The sequence below is a fragment of the Mesoplodon mirus genome (assembly GCF_964341445.2).
Source record: "Mesoplodon mirus genome assembly, chromosome: 2".
Lineage (NCBI taxonomy): Eukaryota > Metazoa > Chordata > Mammalia > Artiodactyla > Ziphiidae > Mesoplodon > Mesoplodon mirus.
Window position 1 is genome coordinate 214,997,632 of NC_138977.1, and position 13,151 is coordinate 215,010,782.

Genomic DNA, 13,151 nt, shown 5'->3' on the forward strand with positions numbered 1-13,151 from the left:
AACGGGAGAGGCCACAGGAGTGAGAGGCCCGCATACCGCAAAAAAAAAAAAACAAAAACAAAAAACCACATATACTTATAATGCACGATGGCAACTGCCTGCCTCACCTCTCCTCCCGCCTCTCCGCCCTCACTCCTCTGTGCTCACCAGAAGCAGATGCGTTCAACTTTTGGTGTTTTTCCTGGTCTTCATCGCTCTGTTTCTTAGTCTTAAGAAATTCTTACTGCTACTCTTATTGCCACATTCTCATACTAGCTCAGTCACTACTTATTAACATCTTGTTCTTACTAATATGGCTAAACCACATTTTCAATTAACTGTGGTCAGCGTTTACACTTTGAAAATGTAATTATCGTTTGACTAGAACCTGCACTGCAATCTGTGAATACAGCCCCTTTCTTGTACAACTTTTTTGTCCTCCTAGATGTCATCATTTCCTTTTCTCCCACTACCCTGGTTTCTGATGAACAATCCATCATGTTTTATTTTTTTAACGGTTTTTGTTGTAGATCTAACCAATAATTCTTTCCAGAGCTCAAACTTATCAAACCTCCACACCCACAGAGAAAAGTGGGTGTTCTCAGTGCTATTTTCACTGAAGAAAAAATCAAATCTCACACAGGGGAAGAGCTTGGCTCCATGTCCTCTGGAGACATGATTCATCTGATACCAACCCCAGCATTCACTGCCTGGCAGCACTGCCTCTGGGGAAAGAAGATGTGCAGGCTGTGGCTGCACAACTCCAGAGGGGGCCGCTCCCCTGCACGAGAATGAGAACGGGGCCCTGGAGGGAGGTGACCCACAGATCCTGTAAAGAAAGGGAGCCTTCCCACCTCACCTTCAAATACTGTTCCTCATGGTCTTGCCCTGCACTGGCTCCCCACCCCTGGTAGTATCGTATGGGACACTCTCTGTCCTTGTAGGTTGCCGCTCTCTGTCTGGCCTTGTTTGTTTGATTCATGTTTAGCACCTGGCTCCTCTGCCTACCTATTGAGCAAAGCCACCATATCAGTGCCACCTCACCGTGGTCCCTGGGCTCTCATGTTAAGCACGGCCCTTCCCTAGGGGTCTCTCCATCACGGCCGCACCTTCCAACGGCAAGAAGCCACTCTGGTGCTGTTGTTTCATAGTCCAAGCTCTTTTTGAGCCCTGTTGCATCTTGCAGGGGTGCCTCCAACTCAAGATAGGGGTGATGGCAGACACACCCAGAACCCAAAGAAAGGTTATGCTTTTCCTGCTGCACGGGAGGCTTGCTATGACAACTCACCTCTCAGACATTCCAAGAGAGGGGTGAACTCTCTCTAAAGCCCCTACGTTATAATATTTCTTGAAATACTCTGATATGTCAAAACTGAATGCTATATAGCACATGGTGCCCAACCAATGGAGGAGAAGAGATGTTGCACCGATGATGGGTGACGTGGTACCTGACAGACTGCCCAAGCCCTGAACTTGTTCTACTCTCCCTGGTTGTGATGCAAAAACAAGGGGACCAGGCGAGCAGACAGGTGATGTGGAATCATAGGGGGAAATTCTTCTAAATGAAAAAGTCGTTCCAGAAATATCAGGCTTAGATGCTAATGAGGCCTGAATGGGGGTTTCCTTTGGCCTTTCTGCTGAAATTCAACCACGTAGCATTTTACTCTGAATTTAACAGCTGGGTCAGTCCTTAATTGACCCAAAAGATGACAAGCACCCCAAAAGAGGACATCAAATTCTGGCCAACTTCTGTTTAGGATAAAATGATCACTAAAAGATTCCAAAATTATTCTGTCAAAACTTCTCCAGTTGCAAGTGAAGAAATCCAGCTTAACCAAAATGACCAAAATGTACATATTAAAGCACAATTGTAAGTGTCCAGGATAGAAACATGGTTGCCCAAGAAAGTACCTTGTTCTGTTTCCATCCAATAAAACTTTAGTTAGTGTAGATGTTCTAAACCAATGGTTTTCAAACTTCAGGTCTTGACCCAGTGAAACAGGATATCGGTTCAATGGATCATGACCAGCTTAGTTAAAAAAAATAGGAGAGGCTAGAAAAGAGCAGAGAGTAAAGGTTAAGTATTGCTTCATGTGACTTTTTCTGTAGCCATTTATATGCATAAGTGCACAAGTCTTGAGTCTTGATGTGTCAAAATGGATTTCTTACTGTGAGTAGGTTTGCTGAGCCCTGTGTTAAGCCCCAGACCACAACCGGAAGGCCCTTTGGCTGAGTCCTGCCCGCAGACATGTTTTGTTTGGCCTACACAAAGATTTTTTTGAAGAGAAAGTTGAATCATTTGCCAACATTTAAGCATCTGGAGATTTTACATAAAAACCCCTATTTCTAGTCACTCTTGGAAATTGGAAGGCCTGGTCATGTGGCCTACATGCCTCCATTCCTAGTTTCGTGGGAACCAGGATAGAGCAACAGAGTGGCTTTTCGCTGTAGAGGGGTCCCTGCTGTCTAGTTTGTCCTAATCTCCATTCATTTAGGTCACCTGCCTGATTCTTGGAGGCATCTGTATGTATAGCCTTTGGTTCTAACCATCCTCAACTCAACCTGACCTGCAAAGCCCTCCATGTACCCTTCCTCCCGTTCACTGCAGTCACATGACCAATAGTAGTTCCTGCCAAACTCAGCTGGCTGCGTTTCCTCCATTGCTTCTGTTTTGCCAATTGGAAACCTTTCTCTCATTTCCCCTTTATTCACTTGTTGCACTCCTGTTCAACCTTCAGAGCCTCGCTTGCCATGACCTCCCAGGAGAATTAATCACTCCCTGCACTGCAGCCCCATATTACTTTGAGTTCTCTGCTGCATACATTTCACATTATATCATAATCACTTCTGTGTTTATGTTCCTTGCTAGAATGTGAGTGCTTTCAGGTCAAGAACTACATTATTTGTTTCTATACCTAGACAGCTCATCTCTTATTAGGTTCTGAATAAACATTTAAACAAGGATAACCACCTCCCGCACCCATACGCATCCTTCATCCACTTGTTAGTTCGTTCAACATTCACTGAGCACTTACTATGGAGCAGACACTGTATACTGAGTAGGAATTGAATTAAACACCATCCCTAAGAGGAAGAAATTAACAGAACCCTTCAAGGTCAATCTTAAGTGCTTCCTTTTCTGATTCATTTGAAACACTAACTCTTCCTTCCTTTGAACCCCAAGAGAATACCATTTATACCCCTTCTGATCACCTTGTGTTGCCTCTCTTTTCAATCAGCACCCCTCCCCACAATGGCTAATTCATTAACCTACTGAAGGTAGGACCTTTTCAGTGTATCAGGTTACCCCCGAAATGCCTTGTGGAGAGTAGACCTCAGTAAATTTGTGATGTGCTCAAGAAGCCCATTGCTATGGTTCATTGCTTCAGGCTGGGCTCTTCACACATGGCAGGACTGGCAGTGTCTTCCAGTTGAGCAGGAACTGCACCACTGAACCCAGTCCAGCAGATACCATTCCCACTGTCGGCCCTAAAAAAGTTCCTCAATGGCTGTCCAGACAGGGCTCCCATGAGTGGCACACAGCAATCCAGCAGACACTCATCTAGCTCCACGTGTCACTTAGGGGACCCTCCATGGACCTGGGAACCTGCAGCTCCTGCCATTTTTCTGAGGGGTACTCAGCTCTCTCTCTCATTTCCCATCAGATACTCCACAGTGAAATAACCGTGCTACCTTTTTCTACCATTCTCTATTTGTCTTAATTTTTCTTAAGTTTCTCCCTGCACAATGTTTCAAATAGCATTGTGAATACAGACTGTTGAACAATCAATGTTGTTGAATGACAAGACAGAATCCAGACATCTAGAATACAGACCGATAGAGTGGAGGTGGGTGAAATGCTCCAGGTTTTAATACTATGTTTTAGCTCCTCAAAGACTATCCTGGCTCCTTTGAAACTATCTTTTACAAAAGATTCCAAAAAGGTGTATGAACCCCAGTAAAAATGTTCACCTAACCCTTCTAGAACCAGGAATGATGGTTACAGAGTGGCACTCCTGTGCCTTGACTCCCTGCCTTCCCCAAGTCAAGCTGAACGCCAACTCACTCCCAGGGAAAGGCACCTTGTAACTTCCTCCCATGGCCACTCTGTGCCCATCCAGTGTCATATACTGACAGCAGTCTCCTGGCCACTCAGATCTCCCAGAAGGTCTTTTTTTTTTTTTTTTTTTTAATGAACTATAGCTTTATTCTACGACGCAGGAGAGTCAGAGAGAGAACAATGCTCTTGGCCTTCTCTTTGCTGTCTGCATTGTAAGCAAGATAAATTAGCAAAAGAGAATGGAGAGGCTACTTATATAAAAGTTCTCACTTCTCTGCCTGGAAGGCTGATCATTTTACCCACAGAAACCATGGATTACCTAGACAGTGTCAGAGTATGGTCCCCAGACCACAAGCATCAACATCACCTGGGAATTGCTAGAAATGCAAAACCCCAGGCCCTTCCTCAGACTTACTGAATCAGAACTCTGGGAGCAGGACCTAGAAATCCCTGTTCTTACAAGCCTTCCAGGTGGTTCTGATGCCTGCTAACAGTTGAGAACCACGGCCCTAGATATAGTAATTTCCCTGGAAGTCTTAAGAAAACCAGCATCTTCACAGTTAAGTCCAAGTATTCAAATAAGTCAGCCTATTGGATTGCAATGGGACACAGAAACTCAACCCTGGGGCCCCTCAGGGCACACTGGACCATAATAGCATTAATCATGTCAGTGTGAACGCAAATACAACGTTTCAGAGAAAAGAGGTCATGCATACAAATATTCACCCTCCCCACCGTTAACAAAATTTGCCCTTGAATACACAGCTCCTGCCAGTTTGGGATAAACATACCTCTCGGTATGAGTCACCATCATACCAACACACAATGAAATAGGAAGCTGGGCTGGTTTCCACTGTGGTGTGCCCAGATCAGGCTCAACCACAATGGGAAGAAATCCTGCACCACTCACCCATCACTGAACCTTCTGAAAGGTCCTCTGACTCTCTAATGCTGGCCCAGGAAAATACTCAGCATTTCGGCTTTGGCATACGAGATGCAAACACTATGAGGGCCCTCCTGCTTGCCTCCTGGGAGCTGTGAATATGATGATGACACAGAGGAGCCACCTCCTCACAGAGGATCGGTGCACAAGATTTTGCTCTTGGTAGGGTGAGTCTCACTGAGGATGTCTTTTCTGCAGGACTTTGGAAAATCAAGTTCTTGTCCTTTAAAAAAGGGTTTCTCCTAAATACCCATCGACAGATGAATGGATGAAGAAGACCACCCATCTCAGTGGCCCAACCAGCTGAGATGTTCTCAAGAGTGGGTAAATTTAAGCCAATGTGTTCCTTCTCTCAGATTTCTTTCCACATTCAGCCTTAAGTCTAATTGTGGAAACAAAGTCTTTTTTTTCTCTCTCTGGATAAACATTTTTAGACATCAGTGAGTAGGTGGCAGAGGGCAGGGATTTGTTGTGATTTTTTTTTGTTTTTTAATGTGAAGTTCTTTCCCTTAGCGTTAGAAATGCCATCACCCAGACAGCCCTTCGGTTGTGAAGAAAACCAGAGCAGAGCCGTACTTCCTAGTGAGAGTAGTACTATTTCATTTATAAAACAGTAAGAGAAATCCACACTTGGTTTTTTTATCCTCTTGAGTGGAATATGATGACAAAACTCCATCTCCTCTCCCTCCAAAGATTCAAAGTTCACAACTGAGTTGTGTGCATAAGTCACAGATCAAGACAATGTATTCTGAAGCTTAGAGCATCGTGGTGTCTCCTTAAATCAATAGTTTCCCTTTAGACCTTACTTAGGAAATATCCCTGTCATTGGTGTCCCTTGAAAAACTTGGGGCTTTTCAAGTTAAGGAAAAATGAAGAACCTAGACAATGCCAGGCGCAGGTAGGGGTGGGGTATGAAGCATCAACCTGGGAAGCAGGGTTGGAAAACTGAATCTAGGAGAAGCTATTTTACACCAACAGGGGGCCTGGAAGGCAACTTGGATGGATAATGAATTATTATACTGCAGAGAACGATCTGTTCTCAGACTTCCCCAAGGATGGAACAGAAATGGGTTTTGATTACCTTAGGCAGTGTGCACGCACCTGAGTGGGTAGTGTTTGTGTGGGTGTGGGTTTTGGAAGGAGTGGGATGGGGGGGGAAGAACAGATACCATTAGAGGCAACAACACGTGGCAACTCTAAAGGTTGTTTGATAAGACAATATATGAAGTCAACAACTCCTTAGGGAGAGACAGACACTCTTCCTTAAGTCATACAGGTGATGATTAAATTGTTGTATAATTTCCCTGGTGTTTATTTAAGTGTTCAGAGTAACTCTAGAAGGACATACAGAAGGTACGGGCCTTTGTAAAGCACTGTTAGGAAGCAGAACTTGAGTTAGGTCTTGGGCAGATACAGAAAAGGAGACTATATATATTTCTTACCAGGACAAGACGGGCAGAATGACCCAGGATGGAGAAGGAAGATACCGCCATGATTATTCAAATAGGAAAAGTGGGGGGGGAGGTACCATAAGTACAGTTAGCACAGATTCTGGAGCCAGAGAGGCCTTGGCAGAAAATCAGCTCTTCTACTTTCTAGCTAAGTGATCCCTGGCAAGTTTCTTTTTTTTTTTTTTTTTTTTTTTTTTTTGCTGTACGCGGGCCTCTCACTGCTGTGGCCTCTCCCGTTGCGGAGCACAGGCTCCGGACACACAGGCTCCGCGGCCATGGCTCGCGGGCCCAGCCGCTCAGCGGCCATGGCTCGCGGGCCCAGCCGCTCCGCGGCATGTGGGATCTTCCGGGATCGGGGCACGAACCCGTGTCCCCTGCATCGGCAGGCGGACTCTCAACCACTGCGCCACCAGGGAAGCCCTCCCTGGCAAGTTTCTAAACTCCTGTGAGCCTCCTCTCCCTCATCTATTAAAGGGGAGGAGTACCACTGACCTGGATGGTTTCAAAGATTAGAGACAATGTACGTAAAGCTTTCAACACAGAGTAGTATAGTATATTCTCAATAACTGGCAGATTTAATAGTAACATTAAAAACAAAAACAGAACCTAGTGGCAGGGCAGGAATAAAGATGCAGACGTTGAGAACCGACTTGAGGACACAGGGAGGGTAGGGGGGCTGGGATGTAGTGAGAGAGTAGCATTGACATATATACACGACCAAATGTAAAATAGATAGCTAGTGGGAAGCAGCCGCATAGCACAGGGAGATCAGCTCGGTGCTTTGTGACCACCTAGAGGGGTGGGATAGGGAGGGTGTGAGGGAGGGAGATGCAAGAGGGAAGAGACATGGGAATGTATCTATATGTATAACTGATTCACTTTGTTCTAAAGCAGAAACTAACACACCATTGTAAAGCACTTATACTCCAATAAAGACGTAAATAAATAAATAAAAGCACACACACAAAAAACAAGATTGTCTTAGATAGCGGTGGGGAGGAGGTAATTTCAGGACTTGGGGAGAATCCTCAATGATTAGCAGGAAGCCTTGAACTTTACCTCGTCACTCATTTAGGTTTCTGAGCTGGAAATATGATGACATCAGCATCCTAAGAGGATTACTTTGGTGCCAGTCTGTAGGACACACCTGAGACCCAGTACACCACTGTTCTCAGAAGTTGCTAAGAAACAAGATTGCTCCGTGTGTGTCTGTGTTTGTGTGTGTGTGTCTCATATACCTGAATGTCAGGTGGAGGATGAACGTCTCTCCACTGAGGGTGAACTAGAATGAGTTTCACTGGGTTCTGCTCTACCTTAAAAGCAAGTTGGGGGGCTTCCCTGGTGGCACAATGGTTAAGAATCTGCCTGCCAATGCAGGGGACACGGGTTCGATCCCTGGTCCGGGAAGATCCCACATGCCGTGGAGCAACTAAGCCCGTGCGCCACAACTACTGAGCCCACGTGCCACAACTACTGAAGCCCATGCACCTAGAGCCCGTGCTCCACAACAAGAGAAGACACCACAATGAGAAGCCCGCGCACCACAACAAAGAAAAAGTAGCCTCCGCTCGCTGCAACTAGAGAAAGTCCACGTGCAGCCGTGAAGACCCAACACAGCCAAAATAAATAAATAAATAAATTTATTTATTTAAAAAATAAATAAAAGCAAGTTGGGTCATCTAACAGTGACAGAAAACTTCTGAGAAATGAAATAAACAAAAAATGATGTGCTCAAATGTAGAACTCTGTTTTCCTTGATGTGACTCCCTCACTGCTAAATTTTTATCCTTTTACATGATTTCCAAACCATAAGCCCCCCCTTATTATTTAAATAAATGACTGTTTATACAACGTAATCTCTAGTATTTGCTTATTCTTGTTTTCTCTAACAAAAAGGAATAATAAATCCCTTTTGTGTTCATTTTTTAAACTTGTACTAGAACACACATAAGCTAGACAATTACAGTTTTTAAATGAGTAGAGTGGGCTCTGGAATTGAGGTTGATGAAAGTGTATTCAGAAAGACAGATACTGAGTGATAAACCCACAAAATCTCTCCTGCTTCTTTGTTACAGGACACAGCAAGGGTAAGACGCCATTGAACGCGTCAGAGAAATAACCATTTCATCAAGATTCCCAGATCAATAAGTCTCTGCAACTGGAAATGGGTGGTCACCTGGTTAGGAGAAGAGAAGAGAATGAGGGTCAAAGCATGTTGGCAAATGTCATTCCACACCTGTAGAGGTGTGATCTGCCAGCGTGCTTTCTTTCCAGTCAGCGTCAATCCCAAGCCGAGAGATACATGGAAACTTTACCTAGGAGAGAAAATGGTGGTGCAAATCAGTGTGAGCTAAACCATCTCTAAGAGGTGAGCAACAGGGAATCTACGTCACTCCTTCAGAGGGCTTCCCATGTGCCTCAGGATGGATGCTGCCGTGATCCAAGCTCGCTCAAGGCTGATTCGTGTCAGCTCCAGGAGAAAGGAAGAAGCTAGGCCTCTCTGGCAGCAAGAGAAAATGGAGAGGACTAGAAAGGTCTCAGAATCAAGAAGACACAGGTTCTGCATCCAGCTCTGACAACAGGCCAACCTGTTTCAACTGTGAGAATCTACGATGGGCAGGCACCAAGCTATGAACTGGAAGATTAAAGATAGAGACACAGGGCTGCTTCTGAGAGGCTCGCTGTCTAGTGACGGAGCCAATGGGTGTCCACACACTTTAGTAAATGCAGACACTGAGCCATGTTCCGCTTTGATGGAACACAGAGGATGAGTGCTTGGTCCAATTACCCGCTGTGTGATTTTGAGCAATTCACCTACCCTTTCTGAAGCCCAGTTTTCTCACTCTAGGATGAATGTCTGACTACGTGCTTTGCTGTGCCCTTCTCGCTTTAAAAGCTATAATGAAATTCCTTTCTTTCCACGGAAGCGCTTGTGTACCCACCAAAAACCCTGCCTTCCCCTGCTGTTGGCTGAGGTCAATGCAATCAGGAAGCTGGGAGACAGAAGTGGAGACTGACACAGACCTCAAAATAAAAAAGGAACAGCCTTTAATCAGTGGCTAAGGGCTAAGATAATACTAGTATGTGACCTCTCGGTGCCCTGTCCAAAGTGTTCCCGTCAGAAAGTGGCTACTGACTTGTAAAGCAAATGTGAACCCAGGCAATCCGAGCTTTGGGAAGTCTGCAATGGCTTAAAAAGAGCTGCTATTCGGGGACCACTGATCTATAATACATTCACCACATACAGCAAGTCTGGAGCTTCCATGGACCCCTGGGGGATGGAATCGGGAAGTGGCTTTTACAATCCCCTTTCCCATCACTCATAAATTACTCCTGTTGGGGAAAAGAACTCAAATCCATTAGCAACAGAGATCAGAGCCAGGTTGTTTCTCTCCTCTGTGGGAGAGGTAAAAATGAAGAGACCTGACCTTGATTAAATGTCACCATCTTTACCTGTTACTCTGAGGGTTCCTGGTACCACCCCAAAAAGAGAGGAAACATTATTAGAAGCACCTATATTCGCACCAAATCATTTCACTCAATTACCCCTTAGTCCATGAAAAACCAAAGCTAAACAACGTGATTTATGAAAGATACACAGGAGCAGAATGGATAGAGAAGAAGCTGTTTCTCTTTGTCCTAAGGTGTGGTCTTAACACACTTAGCTGTCACGATCCTATTTCTCCATCCATCCATTAGCATAATAAACCTGAACTGAGTTTCCAGCAATAGGGATCAATTTGAGTTCAGCACGTTCACCTAATATTTATTCCCTGTAGGGGCTTTACGAGAAAGTAGATAAAGATAAATCGCTGAAATGTTCAAGACAGCCCCCAAAGAGCAGACATCTGTGTTTATGGAGAAAAGTACATCCACAGTCAGAAAATGTGGTAGAATAAATCCAAGCTTACCAAAAAAGCAAAATTAAACGGTGGTTACTCACACTATCAAATCATGTTGTAAAGGTACTGAAGACATATTAAGGGAAAAAAAATCAAGTCACAGAAAATGATCAAAGAATGATCCTTTTTAAATACTATCTATCTATCTATCTATCTATCTATCTCTCATCTATCTATCTTATTCCTGTCTAGAAGGTCTAAAAGGATGCACAGTAACTATTAACACTTTTGCCTCAAGAGAGAAAGGGGAGTTGAGGTGTACAGGGTAGGGGCAAGGAGATTTCATCTTTCATAGTCTCCTGTGACATTTCACTTTTCTTAACATTAAGACATATTTATATATTACTTGGATAATTAAAATCAAACACTGTGGTGCCCTTTTATATTTCCCAGATAAACAAACTATTTAAACTACAATTCAATTCTGAAAGATTTAACTTCCATTTCAGGACCACGCCCAGTGCATAAATACTGCACACCTGTGCGGAGCATGATTGCCCTCTCCCTTTTTACTTTCTTCTTAAGACATAATCTGCCACCTTTGACATGTTAAGCATCCTTTAAGGTGTTTGGAGTTTTGATTAGGGATGCCGCTGAAATGACAGGTTATTAGAGCGGCACACCTGGAACCTTTAAGACAGCCCGCTTCGAACTTCCAGCCAGTCCAGCTAGGCTTGGGCAGATGCCAACACAGCACAGACGTGGTAGAAGGGTCCTTTCACTACACATCTTCATTAATTTATTGATTTGGGTGGGGGTAAGTGAGGAAGAACGGAGGCTAGGATGAGGGCAGGAAGGCAAGGCTCAAACACAACCAAAAATTCAAAATGCAATGTCAGGCAAAAGAGACGCGCGCCCGGGAGCTCGGCTGTGCAAACACTCCAGAAATAGGATGTGCTTCTGACGACGCCGTGGCTAAATGAAAGGTTCTTGATGAAGTAAGTCTCCCTTCTGTGGAAACCCGGACATCACAATACAGATTCTCACACCAGGAACATGTCTGCCCGGCTTTCCATTGATCATCCCCCATTAGGTGGCCGAGCCCTGAAGCACCAGTCCAACTTCTGCAACCATGCACAGTGATCGATATTTATAATTACCTTTCTCCTTCACCATGGCAACCAGGGCCTCTGGCGAGCAGCGCCGAAGGAAACAGGAACAAAGTCTAGGAGTGGGAGCGCCCCTGGACAGGCAGATCGGCTGCGGCAGAGGCAGCGAGGAAGAGCCGGGGCATCCACTTGCCAAGTCCGGGGCTTCTTTCTAAAATCCCGCCCCCCGTCTGGAAGGCCGAGCTCCGGTGCCCGCCCCAGCGATCGCTGCCGAGTGGTGGCCGCGCCCTGCTGCGGGGGGGTGGGGGTGGGGGACGCTGCCCTTCGGCCTCAGCCACTCACTACAGCTGCTGCTGTAACAAATGCAAAATTCCAGTGTCCTAATCTCTGGTCACTGACACCACGTAGCATTCCTCGTGCCGGGGAAAACGGGCATCAAAATGCTCTGGAGCCCTGGCCCCCTCCCGGGGTCTGATAAATGATTGCCAGAAGAGGGGGGCCGAGGGGCAAGCCAGGGACTGTTCCAATAAGGAAAACTAGTCAATTGTTAGCTTATTAGCCTCCTATTACTGCTGCTGTCAATTCAGCTTCTTTCAGACCAACTGAATAAATAAAATTAGCCTTGGCAGCTCATGCAGCTCAATATCAAAAAAACAAACAACCCAATCCAAAAATGGGCAGAAGACCTAAACAGACATTTCTCCAAAGAAGATATACAGATGGCCAGCAAACACATGAAAGGATGCTCAACATCACTAATCATTAGAGAAATGCAAATCAAAACCACAATGAGGTATCACCTCACACCAGTCAGAATGGGCATCAACAAAAAATCTACAAACAATAAATGCTGGAGAGGGTGTGGGGAAAAGGGAACCCTCTTGCACTGTTGGTGGGAATGTAAACTGATACAGCCACTATGGAGAACAGTATGGAGGTTCCTTAAAAAACTAAAAATAGAACTACCATATGACCCAGCAATCCCACTACTGGGCATATACCCAGAGAAAACCATAATTCAAAAAGAGTCATGTACCACAATGTTCATTGCAGCTCTATTTACAATAGCCAGGACATGGAAGCAACCTAAGTGTCCATTGACAGATGAATGGATAAAGATGTGGCACATACATACAATGGAATATTACTCAGCCATAAAAAGAAACGAAATTGAATCATTTGTAGTGAGGTGGATGGACCTAGAGTCTGTCATACAGAGTGAAGTAAGTCAGAACGAGAAAAACAAATACTGTATGCTAACACATATATTTGGAATCTAAAAAAAAAAAAAAGGTTCTGAAGGACCTAGGGGCAGGACAGGAATAAAGAAGCAGACGTAGAGAAGGGACTTGAGGACATGGAGAGGGGGAAGGGTAAGCTGGGACGAAGTGAGAGAGTGGCATGGACATATATACACTACCAAATGTAAAACAGATAGCTAGTGGGAAGCAGCTGCATAGCACAGGGAGATCAGCTCTGTGCTTTGTGACCAGCTAGACGGGTGGGGTAGGGAGGGTAGGAAGGAGATGCAAGAGGGAGGGGATATGGGGATATATGTATTCGTACAGCTGATTCACTTTGTTATACAGCAGAAACTAACACACCATTGTAAAGCAATTATACTCCAGTAAAGATGTTAAAAAAAAAAAAAGTGAAAGGGTAACCTTTCTATTTTTATTGTAGAAACTGCAATTTAAACGTATGCACGTAAACTTGTGTTAAATTCCTACCCCCCAAATAAATACATAAATAAAATCAGCCTTTTGG

The 13,151-nt window shown here is 44.7% G+C and overlaps 1 protein-coding gene across 1 annotated transcript in view; it reads right to left on the bottom strand.

Moving 5' to 3' along the window:
- The window catches only part of ABLIM1 (actin binding LIM protein 1), a 189,514-nt gene extending 177,860 nt beyond the window's left edge, over window positions 1–11,654 (bottom strand). Inside the window, exon 1 of the mRNA XM_082637748.1 lies at window positions 11,436–11,654. Coding sequence (XP_082493874.1) covers window positions 11,436–11,451 — 16 coding nt within the window. The 5' untranslated portion in view covers window positions 11,452–11,654. The remainder of the gene's footprint in view (window positions 1–11,435) is intronic.
- Between the last annotated feature and the right edge of the window lie 1,497 nt (window positions 11,655–13,151).